This window comes from Falco punctatus, assembly GCF_963210335.1.
Source record: "Falco punctatus genome assembly, chromosome: 1".
Classification (NCBI taxonomy): Eukaryota; Metazoa; Chordata; class Aves; order Falconiformes; family Falconidae; genus Falco; species Falco punctatus.
The window spans coordinates 51,053,357-51,078,641 of record NC_137580.1 but is presented as its reverse complement, the minus strand read 5'-3'; the positions used below and the strand labels follow the sequence as shown (position 1 = coordinate 51,078,641).

Here is a 25,285-nt window from a genome sequence, read left to right as displayed (position 1 = left end):
TTGGTAGGATCTTAGAGCACTCTGGCTGTAATTTCCTCTTTCATGTTTGCCTGCACAGTACATATATGAGCTCACTCATTTCTCTGCATGCAATACACGTATGCATCTCCTATGACAACCTTAACACACCAGAAAATACGAAATTCTAAAACTGCAGAAAGATGAACAAGTAACCAAACTGGCAGAGTAGATATAGGTAAACAAGCAGAATAGTTATAGAAAATGTTCCTACAACTGTCATGGTCTTGTAACTACACTTTATTCTTAGTTGAATCATGAGTTAAACTTGACACTATTACAGGTGAAGCATCAAACTTGGGAGCATATCAGGGCTAAACTCTTCTTAGGGTTCATGTAATCTTTCTGTAATTTGTTTTAGAATCTGAGTAATCTAAAACCTCAAAACTAATTCATTCTTCTGTCCAAGACATAAGATAACTTCACAATTATGGGCTCTTTTAAATGCAATTAAGAAATTATAATAAAATTTATATCTATATTCCTACCTAAAAAGTGATACAGAACAAAATAGGAAATAAGATAAGTAAAGAGAAAAATGTACTAATGTAAATGAGATGTGCCATCAGGCTCATAGTCTCCTTCCAAACAGAAGTACCAAGATGCTAAAAATGACAGTGAAATAATACAATTTATCAGCTGGTAAATCCAATTTTAGAGAGTATCAGCCACTGGTGTGTGGTTTTAAAAAGCACAAGTAGGTTGTGCCACTCTCATTTTGCAATATATTCTCATTATATCAAACAAGAGTAGCGGAGGTTGCATGAGGAAGCTAATTACAATAAAAATCTGTTTTTTCTCTTCAACTAATACTGTTGACCCATAAGAGATATGACTTTTTGCTTTAGTCTGTGAAGAAGAAAAATTTCCAAGGCAACACAAATTTAGTTGGCTGATATATAGTGAAGCTATTGTATCAGTCAAACACGAATTAATGCTTTATTGTTTCTTCTTCCTTCATAAGAAATAAATTCTGAAAATTATATTTGTAGAGTTGTTGCTGTTTTAAATTTAAAATATAAAAAATAAGACCATTCAAAGCTGAGTATCACACAAGGCTGTTAAACTAGAACAGACAGGAATATTATTATCAGTGTAAAATTTGGAACACCTGAATAAAAAGAAAGAGGGCTAGAACAAAGCTGTGCTACATAAAGTGAACACCACCTGTTTTCAGTTCCACTGGTAAGTCTTCGGACACTTTTGCAACAACAATATCACCAAACACAGATAAATCCATCTGCACATGGATTCATCTCCAGGACTGTCTTGTGCCAAGTCAAATGCACTAATTGAGATTAAGGAACTAATAGAGTGGAAATAAGCTTATTGGTCTGACCATATTTTAAACTGCTACAGAGGTATATAAAAGCAAGTGCTAATCTTTGTAAATGTGTATGTACTTCATGAGTGAACAATTTCTCCTAGGTGTTCTCTTGATGATTCAAGTACCTGTTGAACATGTGCTAGAAGACAAATACTGATGGATCTGTTCCATTAGCAATTGGATGCATCATTGAATAACTCAGAGCAACGGCACACATAACCTCAGCAAATCAAATCAGGATTCCTACACAGAAGATTTCCAGTTAATTTAGATTCTTCATAGGTATTTTAAAGCGACATGCTTTGAATATGGTGCCAATGTTTCACTTTGAAGATCCTTCTTTTTACAACATACAGTTTTCAGTACTAAGATCAAATACAAAACTCCCTTGCTGCCTTTAAGCCACACTAAGCTAGTGCCTTTTGTATCATTGTGACTGCAAATTTCAGTGACTGCATGTTTGGGGATATTTCCTTTTGCACATTATTTAAAATAGTTGGCACCAATTTCAGTTCATCAGTGGCTCTTCTGATTTCACTCCTTTGTCGTGTGTTTCTTTTAAGGGTAATGCAGTTTAGTAGTGAATGTTTGAGACTGAAGCTCTGCTGGTTTCAAACAGTGCTGCTATTAAGAAGAACAAACACAAAATATAGACAGACAAGTACCTTGCTTTTTTCTTGCTGGAATTCTATCTGGATGTTGGTTAGTTTAGTTCGTAGCTCCTCATTAGCAGCTTGCAGGGCTTCAATCTCCATGTCGGACTTCTCTCCCTTAGCACGACTTTTCTTTGACATAATTACTTCTGAAGTTTAAAATAAATTTCTGCTCCACGCTGAGCTAGCAGCTAGCACCTTCTGCTTTTAGCATTTAAGAGTCATGTAGCATTCAACAAAATCTTTCACACAAATCTCTGCCATTGTGGGAGCTGTCTCTCATGTCCTAGAAGAAACAAAGCAGTGGGAACAGAATTAGGCAGAATCAAACATCAGACTTAATATCCAGTTTTAAAGCACACTGAACTTCCCTGTAGTATATAGTATATTGCATAGTGTACCAAACTGACATAAATAGTTCAGAAAATAAGTTACACAATATTTCACCATCTTCTCTAAATCCTATTCATTGTAATCTTCTGTCCACAGAAATAAAACTCTTAACAGTTTTGATGAATATAGCATATAAACAGAAATCATATTATTATTCAAGATCTGACTTGGACCATGCCCAGGAGTCCCAAGAGGCACGCGGAAAACCATAAATTAACTGAGGCTGGTGGTGTTTCGGGGAAATAGATTATTTCCTGTAGTAAGAAGAACACACTTCTCATCTTAATGTATCAGTTACAAATCATAATTATCAGAGTCTCACAGCAACAGAACATACGGAAAAGGTATCACAAAACTGGAAAAAAACTTCTTAAGATATCTAAAACCTGCTTACGTTCAAGGTTGATACTCTTTGAAATGCTGTAATCAAAACATGAAGGTATTTAACTTCATTTTCATTCCCCAGCATGCCTCTAAGCTTAGTAAGTATTCAATTATTTAAAACAGCTTTATGTAATATTCAAGGAGAATATCAATAGCAGACAAAGAACCCTAATTCCAATAATTAGGAAATCCCACGATTAGTTTGCTTCATGAGTAGTTACAGAAGCTTGATCTGCAGCTTCCCCCCCCCCCCCCCCGCTTGCCTCTAAGAATAACTTAGTGCTCCACAAGAACAAACTGAGCAACAAATGCTATCAATGCTGAATTAGCTTCCAAACTCACATGCTCTGCTCATTTTAAATATCCACATAATTTTCATCATTAAATTGCCAACAAGGCAGAGGGGTTCCTACTTTAATACTGAATTACATTCTTGGAGTATTGTATTCCAAGAAAATTGCTACCAAATTGCCTTCAAACAATCAGTTGTTCTTTCCAACCCACTTCTGCCTGGGAGTTATTTTAGAAATTGTATTAGAATGTAAAGTCACATGCACTCTTTAGCACATACTCCCTAAAGGGTTAACAGCTAATACCTCAGGCACGTACAGACAACACCATTGGTGAGTTCAACTAAATACCTACGGTTTGTTCTCCTCTTTAAGGACTGGTAAACAGAAACCAAGGAGTTAAATGTCTTGCTCAAAATGGCAAGTCAAATCAGATGAAAAGTGAACAGAACTCAGGACACCAGGCCTCAGTCTGTTTGACAACATTCCATTGAGTTCTTTCATTTATAAAAATAAATTGAAAAAAGACCACCTATACAAACTATTTGCTAAACTTAAGTGAAATCATTGTTTTGTTTTGTCATATCAGGTGTCTTGCCTTCAAAACTTAATAATTATCAATTTATCCTATGCACTAAAATTTAATCTGTTCCTTAAATTCATTATATTGAGTATTTTTAATACATAATTTATGAAAAAATCAGAAATTGAATTAAATTTAGATTTTATTTATGTACCAGACCTATCTTGGAAAACAAATAAACACTAGTGCTATGGTGATTTAGCACATAACTATTCAAGAAAAGTCAGCAATATTTTTACAGTAACCTGAAATAAACAACTCTTCAGTGAGTAGAAGAAACTTGAGGAATTATTGTTCTTCATAAAAGAATTTAATGTTATTAATCTATAGAGTTTCTGTGATGCTAAAGGCTAAAACTAAAGACTATTTAATCAGTATATTTCATCCAAATCCCTTAACTGTATGGAAAAATCTGTATTTAAAATCTGTTGCTAGTGTTATTCGCCTGGTCAATTTGTAAAGAAAACCTAAAAAAACATAGACATGCAAATCCAATCTGTAACTCCACAACATTTACAATGGTGGAATTGTTCCTCTTCTCAAAGGCTATCAGGGGTATTCGGGTACTACTGAGGAACTATTCCTGAAATTCTTAGTAAGTAACAAAATTCCTGATGCATTCAGATTACATAAGATTTAATTCAGTAGATGATTAACTTAGTTAAGGAAACCAAAAACAGCCCTCACTGGCCTAGCTACTGAGTTTTAACCTCACTGGATCCCTCCTGCCCCCATCTCAATTACAGTTAGGAATAAAGAACGCTTAAGTAATAGAGGTGTTTGCTTGTCCATCAGTAAAATAAGAAAGTGAGGTAACTGTGCTTGATGTGTACCTGGAAAACCAATCAGCTGAACAGTGTGCCAGTCATAACTTCAAATTTCTATTTGCTTTATGGATTTAAAGGATGTACTTTATCACTACCTCAATCTCTTCCCTAGTTTTAGCAAGAAAGGTCTAGAACTAAGTCACAAATTGCTATATGATGTTTCTAGATATTAAATATCAATAAAACATAACAGTAAAAAAAAATAATTACTGCAAAAAAGGGAAAGTGTAGCATCAAAGAATTTTGATTACCTAAAAGTAAGAAAAGAAGGAACTTAATTGTTTCTGGTGAAAAAAAACCACCACCCTCCATTTAAAGAAATATTGAGTCTTTAAACATGATCCTGTAGTGAATATGTGAAAATAAGTGGATAGTTATAGCTTTAGAGAGTGAGTTTTACAGTAGTAAACAGTAATCAACAGGAGTAGTAAGTACACCCATAAAGTCAAGTAAGAAATATGAATCAAATTACACAGAAAAATATACTAAATGGTGTCATGCAAAGTTCAGCATTCCAGTCTTGATTCAGAAGTCTTGAACAACATTATTCAGCTTCAGCATGATTTTTGGAAGGTGAAGTTGTTAATGAGTCATCTCAGCTGAAATACCAAGCAAAACCACAGGTACAGGGCAGGGGGAAGCTCCTTCATCTAGACACTTCACCTCCACTTCAATAGTGTTTTTCATTTTTTTCATTTTACTTCAGCTTTTCTCTTATAATACTGCAGAGCCTGCTACCTGTAGATCTTATTACGCTTGCGAACGTGAGACGCAAGTACATTCTTAGTACAACACAATTCCGAATGTTCACGAATTTTAAAATAAATTTTATTTTATTATGTTATATGTATAATATACAAATGTTATTGTTATCATAGCACCCAACAATCATAAAGCAGTGGATGCAGGTACAATGTTAACTTCAGAAGTAACTGCCAGTTCTCCTATGTTATAGTTTATAAAAACAGTGATAATAAACCAGTGACTATGGGAAACAGCATTCATAGCTCCCAATGCCCAAGGCGCATCTCTCACAAGGTTCAGATGACCTACATTTCCTGCTTCAATTCTCAGTTCTATGTAATAAAACATGACTAAATGGATAAAAGCAAAAGCGTCTCTACAAGATGTAAATTAATACTTTTCCCAGCCACAAAAATACAAATACAAATTATCAGTTATTTTCTAAGTCTATTATAGACTAGCCACATTTTAGATACCCATTTGCTAGTTACCTACAGAGACAGATCTATTTCTACAACAGCAGAGCTTTTGAGGGTTATTTTAAATCCTATCCCACTTAAAGAAATGCAGAATTTCCCCACAGAGGAACATTTTTGTAAGTGCCACTTGTGATTTTTTGGGGGAAATACAAAGACAGACATTTGTATTGTTAACTAATAGCTCCATGTTCATTTTTGCAGATTCACAGCCTACAGTCCTGAGGCATTCTTGCTTTCATAACAAGACACCTATAGGTCCAAACTATATGGAAAGCAATCACCAAGAAACTCTAAGCATTTTTCATTGCTGAAAGAGCTCATTGTACTGAGCCACCCTGAACAAAGGTAACTTTTTGCTTGGTAGAGATTCCAGTGTAGTACAAGTTAGGCTTTTATCACACCTCACTCAGAAGTTTCCATAGCAGATGATAACCTGCTGATAAGCACAGCATTTGTAAGGCACTTAGCTCTTCTGTCAATAATGAATGCAGTTATTACACTTTTTTTCAATGACACCTCAGGAAAGGTGATCTGCTGAGATTCTGTGACCCCATACATAGCCTTTCAGAAAATTCTTATTGCCCCCAGGAATCAGTACCCATGCTTTAACATCCCTTCACAAATCACTGCCTTCCAGCCTGGTACAGAGCAGCTGACAGAACTAGAGTTTGGCAAGTTTCAGAGTGAATTTCACCAATGTATACATTTTCTCTTAAATGAATTGGTTGCCTGTGTCATATATACATCTGTTAAAATACATGCAAATAAAATATATTTCCAAGTGACTTCTTACCATCAAAAAAAAAAAAAGTGTATCAAACTCATTTAAACTCTATGCACACATTCAAATATATGTATACCTAGTACGAAGAACCATGTAACACTGAGTTATTATTTTAATTGGTAATACTGCAGGCCATTGAATAGAATCCAGTACATGAATGGTTCACTCCAGTCAAAGAACATAGCAGCCCATTCAAAAAAAGCCAAACAACAAACAACCTAGCTCAATTTACAAAAGATTGTCACAAGTAAAAGGCAATGCTTGAGCTGAAGAGGACAAGGCAGGGGGAAGGGAAGGAATCACATATGCGTTTAGTCACCAAGAGTAATTTGAACTCATTAGGTACACAATTGTTTTGAAATCTGTGTTAAAGCTATTTACAGAACGGACAGTATCTGCAGTAATCCTTGCAAATTATTTAGAACAGGAACCACAGAACAGTCACATGATGGAAAAGGGTTTAAAGGAACAACAGGTCTCTGATTTTATGGATTCTTTTTGAGGGCAACTGAAGAACCAGTTCAAAAACATTAACTTTGAATGGACTATTTACTGTGACTACAGACAACTGCCTTTCCACTGCCAAGCAACAGTAATGCAACCCTTTGGGTGCAAAAATGCTAACCTCAGACATAAGACTCCCACCTGACAGCCTGAAATTTATCACCTCCTCAAATCACTACAGCTGCTCATGTCAAATCTACTGGAACAGTAGAGAACAATCTAAAATATCAAATTCACATAATGGGATGGCAAAAAAAAGCAAATATACATAACGAATACGTTTGCACAACACCACAGCTTGTTTGTAACTGTGCAGAGCCCAGTGAGCAGTACAGATGTCTCACTATACAATATTGCATAGTCTTCATGCAGAAAAGCGGCTCGAATACAGCCCCTCTGAGGAGAGGGAGTGACCCAGATCTCCTTCAAACCGCTGCTGCAACATACCTGCCCCCAGCTCTGCTGACCCCTTCAAGACCCTACACTGATGTACTCTGCAACTCCCTCTGCTCTACACAACACTTTAATGTACTAGAAGTTAGTAAACGCTTGAACCAAATCCTTTTTCAAAAAATTATGAGCTTGATCCCAGGCCTTTAAAGTAAAAAAAAAATATTGTGTATATATATATATTCACTGGCTTCAATGAATTATCATTCTTCATTAATATTTACCCAATTTCAATTGTAGCACTATCTTGTGCATTAAGCATTACAACCAACTTACTAGCCATATTAAGAGACAAAATGTTAAAAATAGCAGTCCTGTGACACACATAAAATAATAATAATAAAAAAGTAGCACAAGACGACAAAGTTCAAATGCGACTAAAAATGATAAAACAAAACCCTCCCTTCCACAACCTTCCAAACTCAGCTCTGTTACACAGTTGGAGCCCTTTAGGGCGGTGGGTTAAGTGTAGCTCGAGAGTCAGCTCTAGGCAAAGCCGTTCCTCTGACCTCTGTGGCAATTCCTTTCTTTTGAGCATACACAGGAGACCTGACAAGACACCTGCTGTGTAGTGCAATGCATGTCCAGCCTCCTACCCTTCCATTTGTACCCTGGGTGTGATGCAGGGAGACCCCTGTGCTTCCACTGAGGAGCAGTACTCCCTTTAATGCACAGTACTTAAAAGCAAAAACAGAAACAAGAAGAAAGGGAAAGTTGTAGTGTTTTCCAGTTGGGCTAGATAAATGGCAAATACAGAGACAGATTCCTGTCTCTACTCACTGCCACTGACAACCCACAGATTAATCATCCTGCCAAATTTAGGCTTTTGGATTATATTGGTCCACCTTTGTTTAATTATGTATCTGATTTTTAAAGGAAAGTTCATTTGGATTTTTTTTTTTTAACCATCACTATTATTATTTGTATTGTAAAGAGCTAGAATATTTAAAACCTGAGACTGGAAAAATGAAAAATTCAGGGATGAGAGCTGAGTAGAAAATGTGCAAGACAACTGACAGGCTCAGGGAGAGAGGTTCAGATTCCCAGTTTCATGACTCAAGAGAGAGGTGGAACCTCAGTGGGATAAAAACTAGGTAGTCCAACACTTTACTGAATGTTCAATATTTACTTTATTGTTTTGTAAATCAATAGCATAGACTTGAGAGATCAAGTATATGTAAGGAGGAGAAAAGGCATATCTGGATGTGATCTCGTTACCAGCTGAACAGTGAAGCAAACAGAGACCGTGTGATTTGATTCCACCATCTCTGATCTCAATAATTACTGTGTGCAATTAATCACGTTTACTAAACCTGCAAGCTAACTCATATTGTGCTAGCCAGCCCACATTCCCACCTTACTACTCCATTGCAGAAGATATACACTGCTATGTGCAGAGCAGCATAAGCATACTGGTCAGCAAAATAAAGAAAATTATAACACTGAGCAGGTTAATGACAAAACTTCCTCACCTACCAAGGGGCAGCTTAACTTCAACAAATCTCCTTAAAATCAGGACTCTTAGTCAAAATGAAGATGTTGGCCTATTCCAGTAATACAGGAAGACTGATTAAAAAAAAAACCACAACAAACATGCTTCATTTTGCCAAAGGTGCCATCACACTCCACCTTAAAGTTAAGTTCCTTGGTTCCTGAGATCAAGATAAATATATACAGTACAGAGCTGGTGGTGCTGTTGCTTAAATTTTGAAGAGTCAACAGAATCCCCAAGAGCATGTCCCTGTGCTCTGGGATTTAGGACCTCAAACTTACGTTTAATTGCTTTATTAAGGACTCCTGCTCAACTTCAACATTCTTGAAGTAAGACACCCCACATACAAATCTAATTTCAAATCTAACTGCATAATGATAATAATAAAGATTATTTTATGGGCCACAACTGGGCTAAGGCTTGATGGATCTATGATTCTTTCACAGACTCCTTGTACAACCTTGAACAGATTACTTAATCTCCAGTAAAAGAGGTATTACACTTGCCTACCTCAGAAAGACATCCTGAGGACAATACTAAAATATGAGAGACTGAACAGGGGTTATGAAAACAAGACTTATGAGAACCTAGAAAAAGTTCATAATTGTTAGTTGGCAGGAATCATTCAGTTTAGCAACCCACAAAACTAATTCCCTCACAAGATCTGTTAACTTTCTCATAACAGTGCTCTGATAATCAGCCAGATAATGTTGGTATTTCAAGTATTGATATTTGAGTGAATGTTCATTAGAGCAAACTGAGTTTAAGTCAGTCTGGTGACTGGCCGATGCAACTGAATTGCCTTGGATAAAACATTTAAACTGGATATTTCAACCAGACAATAGCTTCTTTCCTCTCTCAACTGTCTAAATTCCAAAAGGGAGTAAAATGCACAGTAAAAACGCAGCCAGTAAAAAGCACAGCTAGATAGTAATACAGCAAGAGCCTGGAGGCAAAATTTCATTTCTTTCTGAGCTTAAGCAGAACGGAGACAGGCACAAAGCAGCACAAGAAAAGCACAGAGGAGAAACTTTGTGATCTGAAGACTTTCTTTGTTGAACCATCCTCCAATATTCACAAACTGAAAATGCTTCAGCACCGTGAGAAGACTACCAATAAAATATCCCTCTGGTAACTGTCAGCAAATTTTATTCAAACTCTGCCAGGCTTTTTGGAAAGGTTTTTGGCAAGTTGGCCATCAGAAGCATGAATATTCTTTCCGAAGATGCTTAGAGTTGAATGTGGTGGCCATGAAGACTTGCATAAAATATTTTTATTCAGATACATGTATCAAAATCATGATTTTCAGGATAGCTTCTACAGAATGTTAAAAAAAGACACATTCTGTCATAATTCAGCTTAGAAAGAGAGAAACATGCAATTAGATATAAATACAAATCTCCAGAATTATGTGACAAGCCACTATAGACTACAAGCCTGACTGCTGCCCAGATTACACCATCGCAAAGTATTTTGAAGCTTTGATTAATTTCTACGCACACAAACATATATATATATATATGTATATGGAAATAAAGCTTCCTAAATTTGAAAAAAATGGTTAGACACAGAACAGACATTACTTGTACATGCAATTTTGAGCTTTCTAGTAAGCAAGCTGCGCGTCCATCTTATGGGGGTTGATACAGTCGGCAGTGTATCTCAAATTGCTGAATGCTGTCATAGTCAGGCTGTTTTGGTCATTTAGGGGAATTAAAAAGTGATTCATTGTTCACTCTGAGGAAAACATCCTTATCCCTTTTACCTATATAACATTTTTCCTTCACTGGAAAAAATTGTTTTCATTTCAGTATACTGTTTCAGTGAGTAAAGCATTAAGATGGTACAGCATTTTATGTAAAGTTCAGGCCAAGATGTGTCACATGTCACCTAAAGCTTCCAGGAGTCCCTGCAGTTGAATTAAAGACTCTTACGCTTCATTCCTTAGAACACACCTCCTTCCTATGGTGCTCGCAAAGCAGGCCATTCTCTGTGAGGTCTAAATGGTTCTGTAAATCATCTTTGACCATGGACAAAAATCTTTATTGAGGTTGCATTATCATGTAAATAGGACACAGGTAGAAATCCTAACTTTGTGTCCAGTTGTGTAAAAATACATTAACACCCATAAAATTTCTGCTATGAATCGATCTTAGTATTCAGTTCTGTACCCCTCCCTACCTCATACCCTAAAAAGAGGTGGCAGAGGGAAACCTCAAAAGTTAGGGTCCTGGCAGTGACTTTAGAGGTACACTTAGCCTTAATGAAGACTCATTGGAAAAACATGGAAATAGGTATTGCCAGAAGAAATATACTTTGCACATCACCCATCATCTCCCTAAACTCGAGGTGAATCTCTGAGCAAGATTTTGCTTTAAGGTTGAACTTAGCACAGCTATGGCAGTAACAGTGCAGTTTTCCACTGCTTAAATAGCAAAGCTATACTAGCAAAACTTTGACTAGCTGTTTCCAAAACAGAAAGGTGTGGATGGGTGGGGGTGGAAGGCATATACCCTGGGGAACAGACTACCAGAATGGAGCCTGCTTAAGAAGGCTCTAATAAAGGAAGAGAGAGAGCTAATCTTCTCAGTGATGTAGGCCACTTACAACTAGTCTAAATAACAGTCCTATCTGCTGTCAAATAATACTCCTATCTGCAGAATCCTTTCCTCACAACCACCAGTTCTCAAAGACAGAAGAAAGTAAAGGAAGACAAGTGCATATCAGAAAAGGAAGAAGAAAAAATGATAAAATGAGAGCTGAAAGTTAGACACAAATTAAGATTTAGTTGTTACCTGGATACACAGCCCTTGTACAGGAAAGGGAAAATGCTGAAGCACTACCTGTTTCATTGAAAAACATGAAAACTGGGAGCCCTCAAGTGTGACCATGTTCTTTCCCCTCCCAGGGAATATCAATTCAATTCAAATGGCTAAGCTACTCTTTATTACTTTTGTAGCAGTAAAAATCTGGAAACATCAAATCATAAAGATTTTCACTAACACTTCCCAAATGTAGGGGATTAAGGATGAGAAATTACTAGATCTTTCCTTTGAGATATGCAGGTCTTCACCAGCAAATAGCTAGGGAATGGGCTTCCTTTCACTGCCCTGACTAGAGGGTCTGCTTTTAAATCTTAGATTGATCACTGGAAGGTAATTGAAATGCCCAAATACTCTCCACTTCCCTTCTACTACCAAATTTCTCTTTTTTTTCTTGGGTTGTAATAACAGCCAGCACACCTGGAAACTGTTCTCCACCTCTTCTTTCATTGACTTTTATTAACTTCAAAAAAACTTATTCACACATAGATCACTAAATGTAAGGTTGGGGAAATATAAAATTATGCTTGTGCAGGAAATTGTTACGACTTGTTACAACCCAAGAGTGCTCTTGCAAGCAGTTTAATGCAAGTTTACTTGAGAACGATGGGAAGTCAGCTTTCCACAGTTTTCTGAAAAGAACAGAAATATTAAACAGCCACTGTTGAACACACAGAATAAAGTGCAACTGATCCCAAAGGCAAATAATACCAGGTTAAGTCTCAGAAGCATAGCAACGTTCTGCAAATCTTTTGTATTCTGTTCCACCTCTTGTTTGAAACAACCAGAAGGCAATAAAGTACTTCCTCAATACAGAAAGGCAAGCTCCTCAATGAGGCAATAGAAATGTCTCTGCTACAGATTGGACACTGGTCATTTACATCTCAGTGTATTCCTCCACCTGATTCCCCTTTGCATTTCTTAATTTTAAGCTAGATTTCACATAAGCTAACCAGAATTTATTTCCCTCCCCCAGACTTTTACTTTGGTTTTAATAGCAGGAAGTGGTGCACAGGCTAGCAGGGTTGTGGCTAAGAGGCTTATCAAGCTTGCACAGCACCATGTTCAGAAGCTGCCAATTAATCAAATTTAAACTTTTCTCTTACTCAAACGATTTAATTAATTCTGATCCTCTCCACTCGTCAACATTTTCCATCTTGGTCACCTTCAGGACTAAACACAGATTTGCATCCCTGATGGTCCTGACTTCAGAGCACACCTGAAAACACCATCATTCTCTCTACATCGGAATCCCCCTCAGACATACACTAGTCTGTCACACTCTTAAACTTGACTTGTCAGCTTCTCTTATGCCCCTTTCCTAAAGTTTAACTAGAGAGAATTCTTCCTGGACCATGAACCAGTACTGTCCTCAGGGCAGGGCGCTGTAATGATGAACGTGATGAAATTTCAATAGCCAGTAAGACTTCTGGTTTTGATAATATGGTGGGTTTTTTCCAGACATGAAATGCTTAATACATCTGTTTGTTAGTTTGGCTACAATCTCTAAATATCTAAAAATAATTCAGGTAAAGAGCATGACAGAGATTCAATCACTGAAGTAAGTTTCAGACTTCACAACTGACAAAATGTGTTTCTTCAAGATTAAAAGTGAATAAAACGGAACTTAGAAGAACACCTGAAAATGACACCATCTAGTACCCTATGCTAATCCTGTATCTTCAAATTAAAATCTCTGATGAGCAAGCAATTTTTCAACACAAATTAGATTGTTGTTGGTCAATCCTGCAGTTCCAAAGTATATTTATGCTACTCTGCTCCATCCAGACCCAAGGAAAAGGTTTCTTTCTTCATCGTTGTGGATTGTATTTGCTAACTAGCATTGCTGGGCTGACGGTCTGTTTTAGTCAATTCAGTTTCTATACTCACATGTACGGTCCTACGAGACATTCATTCTTCCTCGTATTTTGCTTTCCTCATTTCTGTTTCCTGCTATAACCAACACACACAAGAGCTACTAATTCATTTTTGAATAGGAAATGTTAATTAATATGATTCAAGTAAATATGTTCACATCTGAAGTAACTTTTCAAGCAAACTTGAGGTATACTTTCTACTTCTGTTAAAGTTTAGGTTTTGACACAAACACAGAACACAGTCCACACTAAATAAAAAGTGAACTCAGCTGGGAGATGGAAGTGTTCCAGTATGTAGCATTTCTCAGGCACACTGACTCCAAATCTTATGTAAAATATAGCATGTGCAAAAAGATCACACAAGACAGAACAGGAGCAGAAAGGTCTCCATGGATTAAAAAAAAAAGAAAAAAAAAAGTATGATAAAAAGGTTTCCTCAAAATAACACATTATGCTACCCTAGAGTACTTTATTATAAAAGTGCAGCACTGAGCAACCACTTGAAATCGATTGTTATTGTCCAAGTTAATTATAACACAGAAACGGATAAAGGCACATTTTAAAATATTTTTTTTTGCTTAAGACTACTTGTAATACAAAGAACCCCATAATATAGTTAACATAAATATGTATAATCTGTGTATATGTGCATAGGATGGGCTTCCTTCAGAAAGGATAAGTTTCAGGTGTTGAGGTAGTGTTCTTGAAGACAATTCTCCTGGAAATCAACATTTATACAATGCTATGCATAAAAAACGTCTCCCCCACCCCCCCTATATTGCCATAATCAAAGCACATTATCAACGCTATTTAATATTCACAACACATCATTCAGAGCTATTGAAGTTATAAATTAATGTAAAAGCTGTGAAAAACTTACAAAAAGCTAGAGATGACCATAACCGTGAGAAAGCCTATTTATTAAAAAAAAAAAAGCACAAGGACAGTATATCCTAAAGGATTATCAAAACTGCCAGCTTCATGGTCTCTCACTATTACTTATTGAATGCATATCATGTAGGCTATAGGTTCATACCTTCTTTTTAATTCATACTCATTTATGAATATACAAGGATCTTCATAACAGACTGAAGATCTGTTCTGCTCAGTGTCAGGCAGTGAGTCTCACATATATGAAAGACCTTTCCAAGATAGCAGAAAAACTTGCTTAGAAACATTACCTATCTTATCTCAACACAACCATTACCAGCCACAGACTTATCTAACGGTAAAAGACGTGTGGGAATTCTGCCAGCAGCTGTACAGCTACCAGCTACTCAAATGTACTACCTTCTTATATTTCTAAGTACGAGAAACTATTCTATGCAAGCATGTCATAGTACTTGTTTTCTCTGTTTGAAGAGTAATAGATCTGTAGTTACATGGCAGGGAACAGAAGTAATGTTTATATAGAGGATCACTGAATACAGATTGTTCAAAGGATGTTAAGAAAAAAATTGCAAATATGACAGTAATACCAAAGTTTATCTTAATTTCTGTTATTTAATTTATGTAAATTTAAAGAGAGGGGGAAAAGATCAATTTTGGTAGATTTCATGATCAGTCAGCAAAACAAACAAAGAGCCATTTTAAAAATGTGCCTGGCTCTATACCCAACACACTGAAGTAATCTTGATTTTTCACAGAAGTAGCCAGTCTTCCACTAAAGCAAAGTGTCCACCCATACCTGCAAGAACGTTTGTGTTTACAGAACTGTTCCAAAGAGATAGTTTGGAGATATCAGAAACAGTCTAGCCAAATAAATTGATATTCAAGAAATATGACTAATCGCGTAAGACAAGCTAGGGACCAGATAGGGAGGTTTTTTTCCCTGTAGCATTCGGCAAATGTGCATAAGCAATCCAGAGGATGAAATCCCTCTGCTCAAATTTTCATAAGCTAGTTCCAATAGGAATTATCCTTATAGACAATTTGCATGTGACAAAAATCACTTTCCAAAATACATTAGTTGTTTAAGACTCATGTTTTAAGCATTTCATTTTCATTATGCAGAGTCACCTAAATAAAATATTAAGTCTAAATCAATCTGCTAATCTATGTTCAACTGTTTGGATGTACAGGAACAGGACAGACTGAAGGACAACAGAGGGGGAAAAGCATAACTTTAAATAGCATTCCTTTGAAATTTAAAAATCAAAACACATTCACCTTAGCAGAGAGCCAAATTATAATATTCAACAGCTAGTTTTAGAGTTCAGCATTTTAATTCTTCTCAAAATCAGCATCATCTACTTTCTGTTATTTTTAAGTAGACACAAAGATTATTTTTTCTATATACATCTATGACTGAAGCTTCTCATGCATTTTCCCTAAAGAGTTAAACCCAATCAGAAGTAAATGTTGCACTGCCCTCCCAATTACAGAGGAGAAAATTTAGGGTCACATTAGTTTATCTGTTGCCCCCAAAACAAACTTAGTTACTATAATTATTCTCTATAGTAAAAGTTAGTTAATGAACACCAAACTACTTAAGACATATTTTTTCCACTCTGAATGTTACTTTATAATGACTATACTGCAAAGAAATTGTCTGAAGCATTAAAATCAAAGATACTAATCAACTATTAGCTGTATTTGAGTGTCAAAGATGACAAGCAAATACTACCCAGACAGACCCTAAGGCATGTTTTATACCCTGTATTGTTCACTTTACTCTTTCCTTCTTCATTAATTTTTCAGTAATGATCATGCACTCTACAGATGTCATTAGCCATAACACTTGCCTTACTTAAGGTCATACTTTACCCTTCCATTCAGAAATGAAAAGTAAGTTTTCATTATGCACTATATCAATATAATGGCAAGATTGGTGAGCAGCAGAGGCACAACAATTTGAACACACAAACTGCAAAGCATCTACTAGGAAACGATATTTCCTGGGTTACTGTTGCTTTCCTTTTCTTTCTGCATTACAGTTTATTGACAAACTTCAACTATATTTGCAAAATTAATCTTGATTAAAATATCATTTCCAGGGGCCAGTGGCATTTTGCCACAGTAAGGACAGTTACACAGAGTGATGGTTGCCCAGTTCTCCTAACATTTCTAATCCTAGTAGCTGTATCATCACTGCAGTTCCACTACAGGACTACCACAAGATGAAAAAGCCAGGAATTAGGCACTGTGTTAAACTGTCATCCTTACTAAACGCCTCCCAGTAGGAGGAAACTGACAATTTTCCCCATATAGTAGATGATCCTTGAAGCAAACAAAATATTGTGGTGGGGTTTTATGCATAGGATATATAGCTGCCTTCTGAATACCCAGACACGTGTATACTATAAACACAAAAGTCAACAGAAGGTTGGAAAAGTCTATCAAAGAAGCTTAGCATCCAACTGAGACAAAAGTAACTAAAGTCTTTCTTATTAATGGTGACAGGTATAGATGAAGCAAGACAGCAGTCAAGTTAGCAAGCAAATGATAAGCTTAGGACACTGAACAACATTCTGTACTGCACATTTTAGATGCCATGGGCAGGGGAATGCCTTACAAAGTAAATAAAGAAAAATCTCAGTAGGAAAATATTCGTATCATCAATAAATTTATTCACTGAATATAGAAAGTCTCTATGTAAATCATATTCAAGCAAAGACAAAAACTTTGTAGAGATTTGGTTTATTTTACTGCCTGCAAAATCTAGTTGGGTTTAAAGTCTAGCTCAGTTTAAAAAAAAATTCAAACTTGAAGTTTCAAATCATATTGTCTCCAATAAATTGATAACATCATATCTGTACTGTAGATTTATTCTCATTCTACCCAACAAACATGCTTGCAATGCACAGTACCTTTCTTTTGTCCACAGGTTGCTGAGGCAGCGGTGTTTGACTTTAGCTTAAAGAGGTGAAGACTGAGCAGCGCCAGTAGCTAAGTCACTAGGTATGTTTGTACTGGGACTTTCCACACCACAATGCCCAGTCCTGTTAGCACGTTCTCTTTTTCATCAGCAAGGAGGGATTTCTGAGCAATATTAGTGACATCATCTGTTAGACAAAAGAAAAGAGATTTAATACAAATCAAATTTGATTAACAGCTTTGATGGTAGCAATGTAATAAAAAAAATATACACAGGGTAACAATGCAGCAGAATAATCTATCATGCAGAATTATAAGCATGGCCTCTTCTTTATATTAAGAACACATATGCAGAGTTTACTTCACTTTTTTTACTAGATGGCCCTCAATGAAAGCAAGACAAAAACTGTGAAGCTACTTGCCAATTAGACCACATCAATCCAGACTGTTAACGCAGCATAGCTAACACTAAATTCGTATTCCATTCCAACACAAGTTACTTGGTTTTGGCCTACAGGCTTAAATTGTCACAGTGGCTGCTCATAAATTGTCCCATACAGACTGGCCACTGTCATGGATCTTTATAAAACCTCAAAATATACCAACATAAGGAAGTTATCATGTGTTCTGTTGAAAAGAGGACAAGACTGAATTTCAGAAAACCTGAATTCTATTCTTCTGTGTATAACTCTCTTGTACAGCAAAGGTAACGATGACAATTTCCTCTCTGAAAAAAAAAACATTAAGAAGAGATGCACAAAGCCTTCATATTGCTTCATTTCACATTTCTTGATGCTATTTCAACATGTTCTGATCACAAGGGGAAACACTCAAATCTTATTGATATATATACTAATTGTTATTTTGGATTGATATTTCCCATGCACAGAAAAACCTATTTACAAAAAGAAAATTATGTTTATGGAGATATCCTTATGGAAAACAGCACTCTGAAAGCTTAATGACTAGAAGAAACTCAAGTTCTTTAATGAGTATCATCTATTTCCTGGAGTCTCTACTTGTGACAGCACCTTTATTTATGGTGTGGGGTACGCAAAGAGAGTAAAGTCTCCTCAATGATAAAACTTCTCATAGTACACCCTTTGTGTTAAAGTGTAAGCCAGTGATTGAGTAAAAGTGATCCGGACAAGACAAACAAATTTCAGCAATGTCTAGTGCAGACACGGCCATACTGGGATCTCCAAAGCAGAGGGCTGGCACATGGCACAGAACCAAACTCCCTGTCTTTTGGGCAGGAGAGCTGGGAGCCAGGAGAGCACTGAAACATGAGGCATATCTCTATTACCATGTACATGGTTCAAGCCTTCACAAAAACCTGTACTTCACATAAAATGCATCAGGCTTGTATCCAACAGTACCAGTCCCAAAAATGTAACTCCCAAACTATTCCCTTTGCTGGGAAGCATTGTACTCATTTCCAGTGGTTTGTTTAAGGTTATGAACTTACTTGTTCAATAAAGACAGCCATCAAGGCAGTATTTAATGAAGTAAGAAAAAAAAATAATCTGCATACTCATTTCCTTAGGGCCAGGTTCACTGCTGTGAGAGAATACTTTTGAAGAGGATGAAAGTACAGCTAGGGCCTGATCATGGCAGGAGATCAAAGTGCTGAAACAGCTTAGTCAGCATCTTTAAGTAGCACAGAAAGTTGGAAAAGAGGAACTATTTATATAGTAACAAACCTCCTCAGGGGAAGAGGGAGACCAAGAGCCTCTATTTTTTATGTCAGATACCTCTGATTTCACCTTATCTTCACCATCCTTTTTGAGTTGCCCTGTTCGTAAATATCCCGATAGTGTTATTTCACATAATGAAACATTTTGTTGCTTTCTTCTGGCCTTCAGGAAGCAATCTGAATACATTTGAATAAAAGGGAAAGAGAAGGTTTCCCACGTTAACATGTAAATCTAGAAAAATCTAAGAGAAACAAGAACTGACTTGTAAAAAGCAAGTAAAGACAGCAATCAGGCTGGTAAGATGACAACAAAACAGAAAACACCCACATAACTCCAAAGAAAAAAAAAAAAAAGACAAAACCCCCCATGACTTCAAAGTCACAAGTTATCCAGGTAAGTTGTCTACATTTAAAAATGTACTTGTTTTAGCAGATCTATTTATGGCATGATACCAATTCTTCTAAAGGAGAAGTTCTTAGATTTTAGAAAACTCGTCATTAAAAGTTGTATTTAAATTCCCTAGTAAATTTTGAAATAAAAAGTACGTTAATAAGATACATATTTTGGCCTCCCCATAGAAAGAGAACAGTGTTTATGAATGTTTTGAGAGAAGGATGAAACATAGATCTAGAACCTGCAATTTCAAGTTGCATTAATAATAGCATATATAATAAAAATAGTACAGTGAAGTGACAATATCCACTTTTTAAAGTGGATGTTTCAGTGGCATAGCATACAAGTGAGATTAAGAAAGATGACCCCCTTCTTTGGCAATTGTCTTGCAAAAAACTACGGCAAAGTTAGAACATTCAATTATGCCAGCTACTAGAAATTGTTAGAGTGCTATTCACAAAGAATAACCAGCAACCACTGGAAACCTACAACCCAATAATCCTTCAGTAATCTTCCTATAGCTTCTTAAAAGATACAGTAATACAAAAATAACTTAAAATAATTGGATACTTAATTTCTCATTTCCAGTAACTGCTAAACTAAATCTACTTTGAATGGCAGTGGGGGAAGGATAAAGAGGGGAAGCTGTTGCTGTGGAAATGTATCTGTTAACCTACAAACAGAGCATAAACCACACCTGTTCAAATTCATTCAACTCAAAATATATCATGCACACCATAAACTCCAGGAGCCAAACAGAAATCATTTGACAGATGAGCTGTGATAAATTGCTAATTTCACTCAAGGTAATAAAGTCACCAACATATGCATATCCTGTAGTTATGGCAGTACATGCTAAATAGAGAAAGTCAACTCAGTTGTGTTCTTTAATATATAATGGCTCTCTAGACAAAAGTTCAGTGTTATAAAAATGAAGGTTTTTATTTCTGTTTACATGGAAATGACTTGCAACACTTGTAAACACTTCCCAGTTAGGAAAGGTTAGAAATTATCCAAGTTTGTTCATTTGGACTTTTAATTACAAACATAGAATCTTTGGTGAAATTTCTGTTTCCTACACATCATTCCATAGTATGAGGTAGTTTCATATCTTGAGAGCAATATAAATTTAAAGGTAAGAGAGTAAACACTGACGCCAACCTACTCTTTTCCTTTAGATTCCCAGAATGAGAAAGCATTCAGATTCTCAGAGATTTCAGTGAGATCTGTTCGTATGGGGAACCTTAGTCCATTTTAACTCTTAAACACAGTGCATTGCTTGCAGAAGGTTTTAAAAAAAATAATTATTAAGGTGGAAAGATATTTTGTAATTCTTCTTGGAAAGTAGAACAGTTGAGGACAATTCCACTGACAACTGGGGTAATGTCACGTGCAGTCCATAAACACATGTCCTGTGGACTGCAAGGGGGGGTGGTGGTGGTGAATGTGTGTGTGGTGGGGGTGGTCTTGGGGTCTGCAGCTGGTCTGCAGACAAGTTAGTTGACTTCAAAGACTTAGCCATGTACCTTTAAGACAGCCACAAATTGTCAGGTATGTAAACAGGATGTGAAGAAACGGAACTTAGAACCACAGCACCTATAGCAACAGCAAATAGCAAGCAAGAAGGACACAAAAACCTATCAGGGTCTAACACCTGTACTGTCTAAGATATATAAATAGTTTGTATAAACAATAAAGGCCATTTTGTCCGAACCCAGCCATGCAGACATAGTGTTTTTTTCAGTACGCCTCGACTTGTGTCACCACAGGATGGATCTCAAAAGAATTCCTTTTTCCAAACCCTTCCTCCTGTCCTTCACAACTCAAACAGTAACAAGTAGGGTCCAACTATAATCTTCAGAGAAAAAAAAATAAGATAAACAACACTCACATCCTTAGCATGTGCTAACAACAAAGCAGTTTCCCCGAATGTTTCAGAAGCCCTCCCTAGATCATTGTACAGCTGATCTAAATTTTGAAGACATTATGGAAACAAGGCTTTTTGGTTTTAAAATGACTAAACAGAAAACATGGTAGCCAGTGACAAGAACGACCCAAATAAATGACAACTCCTTTGGGAATACAGTGCCGAGCATATCTGTGAGTCCTCTCCAGCAGTTGCTAGAAATTTTGCTTGGCAAATGCTTTGTAACGGGAATGTACATTACCACTGGCTTTTTTTCAGAAGCTATTCTAATCGACAGGTTAGAGGAGGGAGGGAAGGGTTCCTTCTTACCACCAAATATTCAAGTATTTAAAAAAACATACTTTCAAAAAAACCCATCACATTTTACTACACTACCTTGTTTTCTACTCTAAAGCTTTATATCCATAATATTAATTTGAGGTGTAATTTGTCAGTAAGACATCTATTTGTCAGGCATATAAATTACACACAAGAAGACGGCATCTTCCCATTCTTGCCTCCAGTCTTTGATTTCTTAGGATGTGATATTTGCTTTGGTACCAGATCCCCTGGGATTTCCAGCAGAGCAAAGAATTTATTTACACAGAAATAAAAGCTGCATAGACAAAGCCCTTCAAGAACAGGATTTGTTCTGGCTGTCGACATGTCACATCAGCAACAAACATTGGTACCCAATATACATCACTTGCTCTCTACTTTACCCATTCAGTCTTCACCTACTACACCATATTACAACCAGAAAATGTGATGCCTTCTCTGTGGCTGCACTAAAGGAGAATGGGAGAAGGAGGAAAAAAAAAAAGAATCTAGATGGAAGCTTCAATGTAAAACATTGTGAATGCATCATGGGCTGAGGTACAAAAAGCACAGATCACACCACAGAGGCATACCCTTTGAACACAAAGACTTACAATACTATGACGTGGCATTTTCAAGCCATTCTACATATCCTCAGCAATGTACACTTAGCAAAATGTGCAAACACCATCTCCATTCTTTATATAGTGAACAAACAAAGAGGACAGAATTACTTCAGGAGCTTTTCCCTACTTTTTTTTTTAGTATCAACTTTTAGGTTGACATAGCAGAAATCAAATCATAATAAGCAGCAAGTTCTTGCCCACAAATACTTCTTCAGTCACTACCAGGAATACCGATGGGAATTTTCTTGATCTGTTTTAATCTCATTTTTATTATAAAATATGTCTTTGACAGTCAAAACACAGAATTTTTATCTGGGTACTAGAAACAATGACAGACATAAAAGTAGTCGCTTACTTCCCTACCTCCTCCATATTATAGCTTTCTGGTTTGGCATCTCCATAACAAGTCACTCCTTGGGGTTCATTTAAACTTCTGTCAGCAGTAGTGGGCTACCAAAAACAGGTCAAGAATTGAAGTTTGTTTCTGAGTTGTTCTCTATTGCCTTACTGTAGACTACTAAGCCACAACTCCCAGGAGGGCCTACAAATGGCTGGTAGGCAGCACATCATACAACAGTGCTTTCATAGGAATTGATATCATTCGTGCCACCTTGTTGTTTTAATTGGATTGTCTATGCAAAGAAAAATCTTCCTAATCATTGTCTTTTTTTTCTGAAGTAGGAAGCGTACTAATTCTTGAATGGATGTTTCGGAAGAACATGAATGTGGCTTGTTTGTACAGTTGATTTAACACCACAAAACACACTTGGAAAATAGTTACAGCATTTACTAGATTTAGGTGACAAATACAGTGTGCCAACTGCAGGGCACAGTTGCTTGTGTGTTCAAAAGTGGGCAAATTATGTTTTCTATCCTACATGGTGCTTATTTATAATAAAGATATACAAAAACTTTCTCGGTAATTAAGATGATTGGGATGAAGTAGCAATCATATGGGGAGAGTTATCCATGTGAAATTACATCCTTAAAGACTACCAATAATTAACTAATAAAGTTATGAATGACATTCTGTGTTCATTAAATATCAAGTGCATTAATGCTGTTAAAAAACAGATTCAATGAGCTTTTAGTGAGTGTGGCCAGAGACTACAGAGCCTCTTTACACTAAGAACCAATCTTTTTATACATTAAAAAAAAAAAACAAACCACAAACCAAAAAACACTCAACATAAAATGTTTCCCCGACTCAGATCTCCTTGCTGAAGGCTGAGGCTGGTGACACCTCAGCCTGTTTACATGAGTTTGTGAGCTCTTCTTGTTCCCAAGTCTGTCAAAGGAGCCAGCCTGCTTCCTGAAGGCTCACCCCTCCGAGACACCTTCTCTCACACCAAATTAGCTTTTAGAATAGCTTCCATACAGCTAACGGGTCTTACAAAATCAGACTATCCTTGTATAAGTACAACATTAATGTTTACGTTACCATAGGATTCATACAAATTCAAGAGAGACAGTAATGTCAAAGCATTATACAGCCATCCATACTGCATCACCTATAGCAAAGGATAAAATTGGGAACTATTTTTCCTCCCTACTTCCACACACAGCGTTCAGTGCTGCATTACCAGAGTGACCAAGATTGCTGATGTAAGATCACCACTTAGACTGGCCCTTGAAGGGAATATAAGCTTACTCATGGAATAATTGTCTTCCTCACTGTTTTGGATATTCAAGATTTTTGAGTTTTAAAGCCTGAACAAAAATTCTTCATACATCTCTCACCAATAAGGCAATTACACGTACTTGTATGTCCGAAGTCCTTCACACAACAGAAAAGCAAAGGTTTCAGCTTCCAAAAAGAACTTACTTTTCCACTAGTGCTTCCCAGGACCTAGTATTTATTATTAAACTTAAGCCTAATGCAAGATTTATTAGGCTACTCAGGCCTTTTAGCTTCTCTCACATATGGCTTATTTGCTATTTTGCCTCAGCAGTTCATGCAGTATATAAATATGTATGACATTCATTTAGCATTTATATGGGTATGAGCAAATATATAGATGGGTGGCCCTGTACAGAAACAGCTGGATTCCTAGAGTATGAACAATCAGAAGCCTGCTTCTTATATCTTAACCACAAAAGCCCTCATGCAAAGGCTAGACTTTATTCATTTAGCTTAATTGACTTTTATATGATTAATTAAAAAGTAATACATTTTCACATCAGCATATAGCATGAGTTTAGAAACTGCCATGTGACTACTGCTACAAATAATAGCATCCACTTTAAATTCCCTTGTGTACTTATAAGAAACCTTTACTGTGTCACAACAGTGATATTTCATTGTATGCATTTTATTTTTCAGAGATTTTGACAAACTATTGACAAAACTCTTCTTGGAGCCCTGTGGCAGTCCTTCCTTTAGCAGGATCCTTAGCCAGATCCTTACAGGTACCAGAATTCTTAAAATACGTTGTTCTATAAGATAAAATTTTAAATGAATACATGTAAAAGTAAAAAAACAAACAATCAAACAAAACCCAACAAAAAACCAAACAACAACAACAAAAAAAAAAAAACAAACCCAAAAAGAGAGCCAAGTGCTATGCCAAGGATCTTTGCCAGCTGGAAGCTGGTATCACATGAACAACTGGAAAAGTATAAGCTTCTGCTTTACAATGTTACAAAGATCTTGTAGGATCACATAGTATTTCCCTTAATCTTTTCCACTAATGAGATAAATTTTGTCTTTAGAGGCTGCTCTTTTTACAAAACCTTGTAACTAATTTTTTGGACAGTTTGTTTAAAAAAAGGAAGAACAGTAGCTATCTGAAACAGGTCAAAGGATTTGGAAAGCTAGAATATATTCTGTCTGAACAGGATAGAATTATCCATCAAGAAGGGGTAGATAAGACATCAGAGATCCATGACACAGTCCACCATA

General features: G+C 36.4%; 1 protein-coding gene across 17 annotated transcripts in view; it reads right to left on the bottom strand.

Moving 5' to 3' along the window:
* Positions 1–25,285, bottom strand: part of JAKMIP1 (janus kinase and microtubule interacting protein 1) — a 180,396-nt gene that overhangs the window by 88,896 nt on the left and 66,215 nt on the right. For 15 of the 17 annotated variants that reach the window (XM_080373440.1, XM_080373438.1, XM_080373442.1 and 12 more), the window contains exons 2-3: positions 17,437–17,631; positions 2,011–2,284 (exon numbers count right to left, since the gene is read on the bottom strand). In XM_080373440.1, the coding sequence (XP_080229566.1) occupies positions 2,011–2,139 (129 nt within the window). In that variant the 5' untranslated portion in view covers positions 2,140–2,284; positions 17,437–17,631. The other 2 variants (XM_080373437.1, XM_080373436.1) reach the window with 2 other exon arrangements.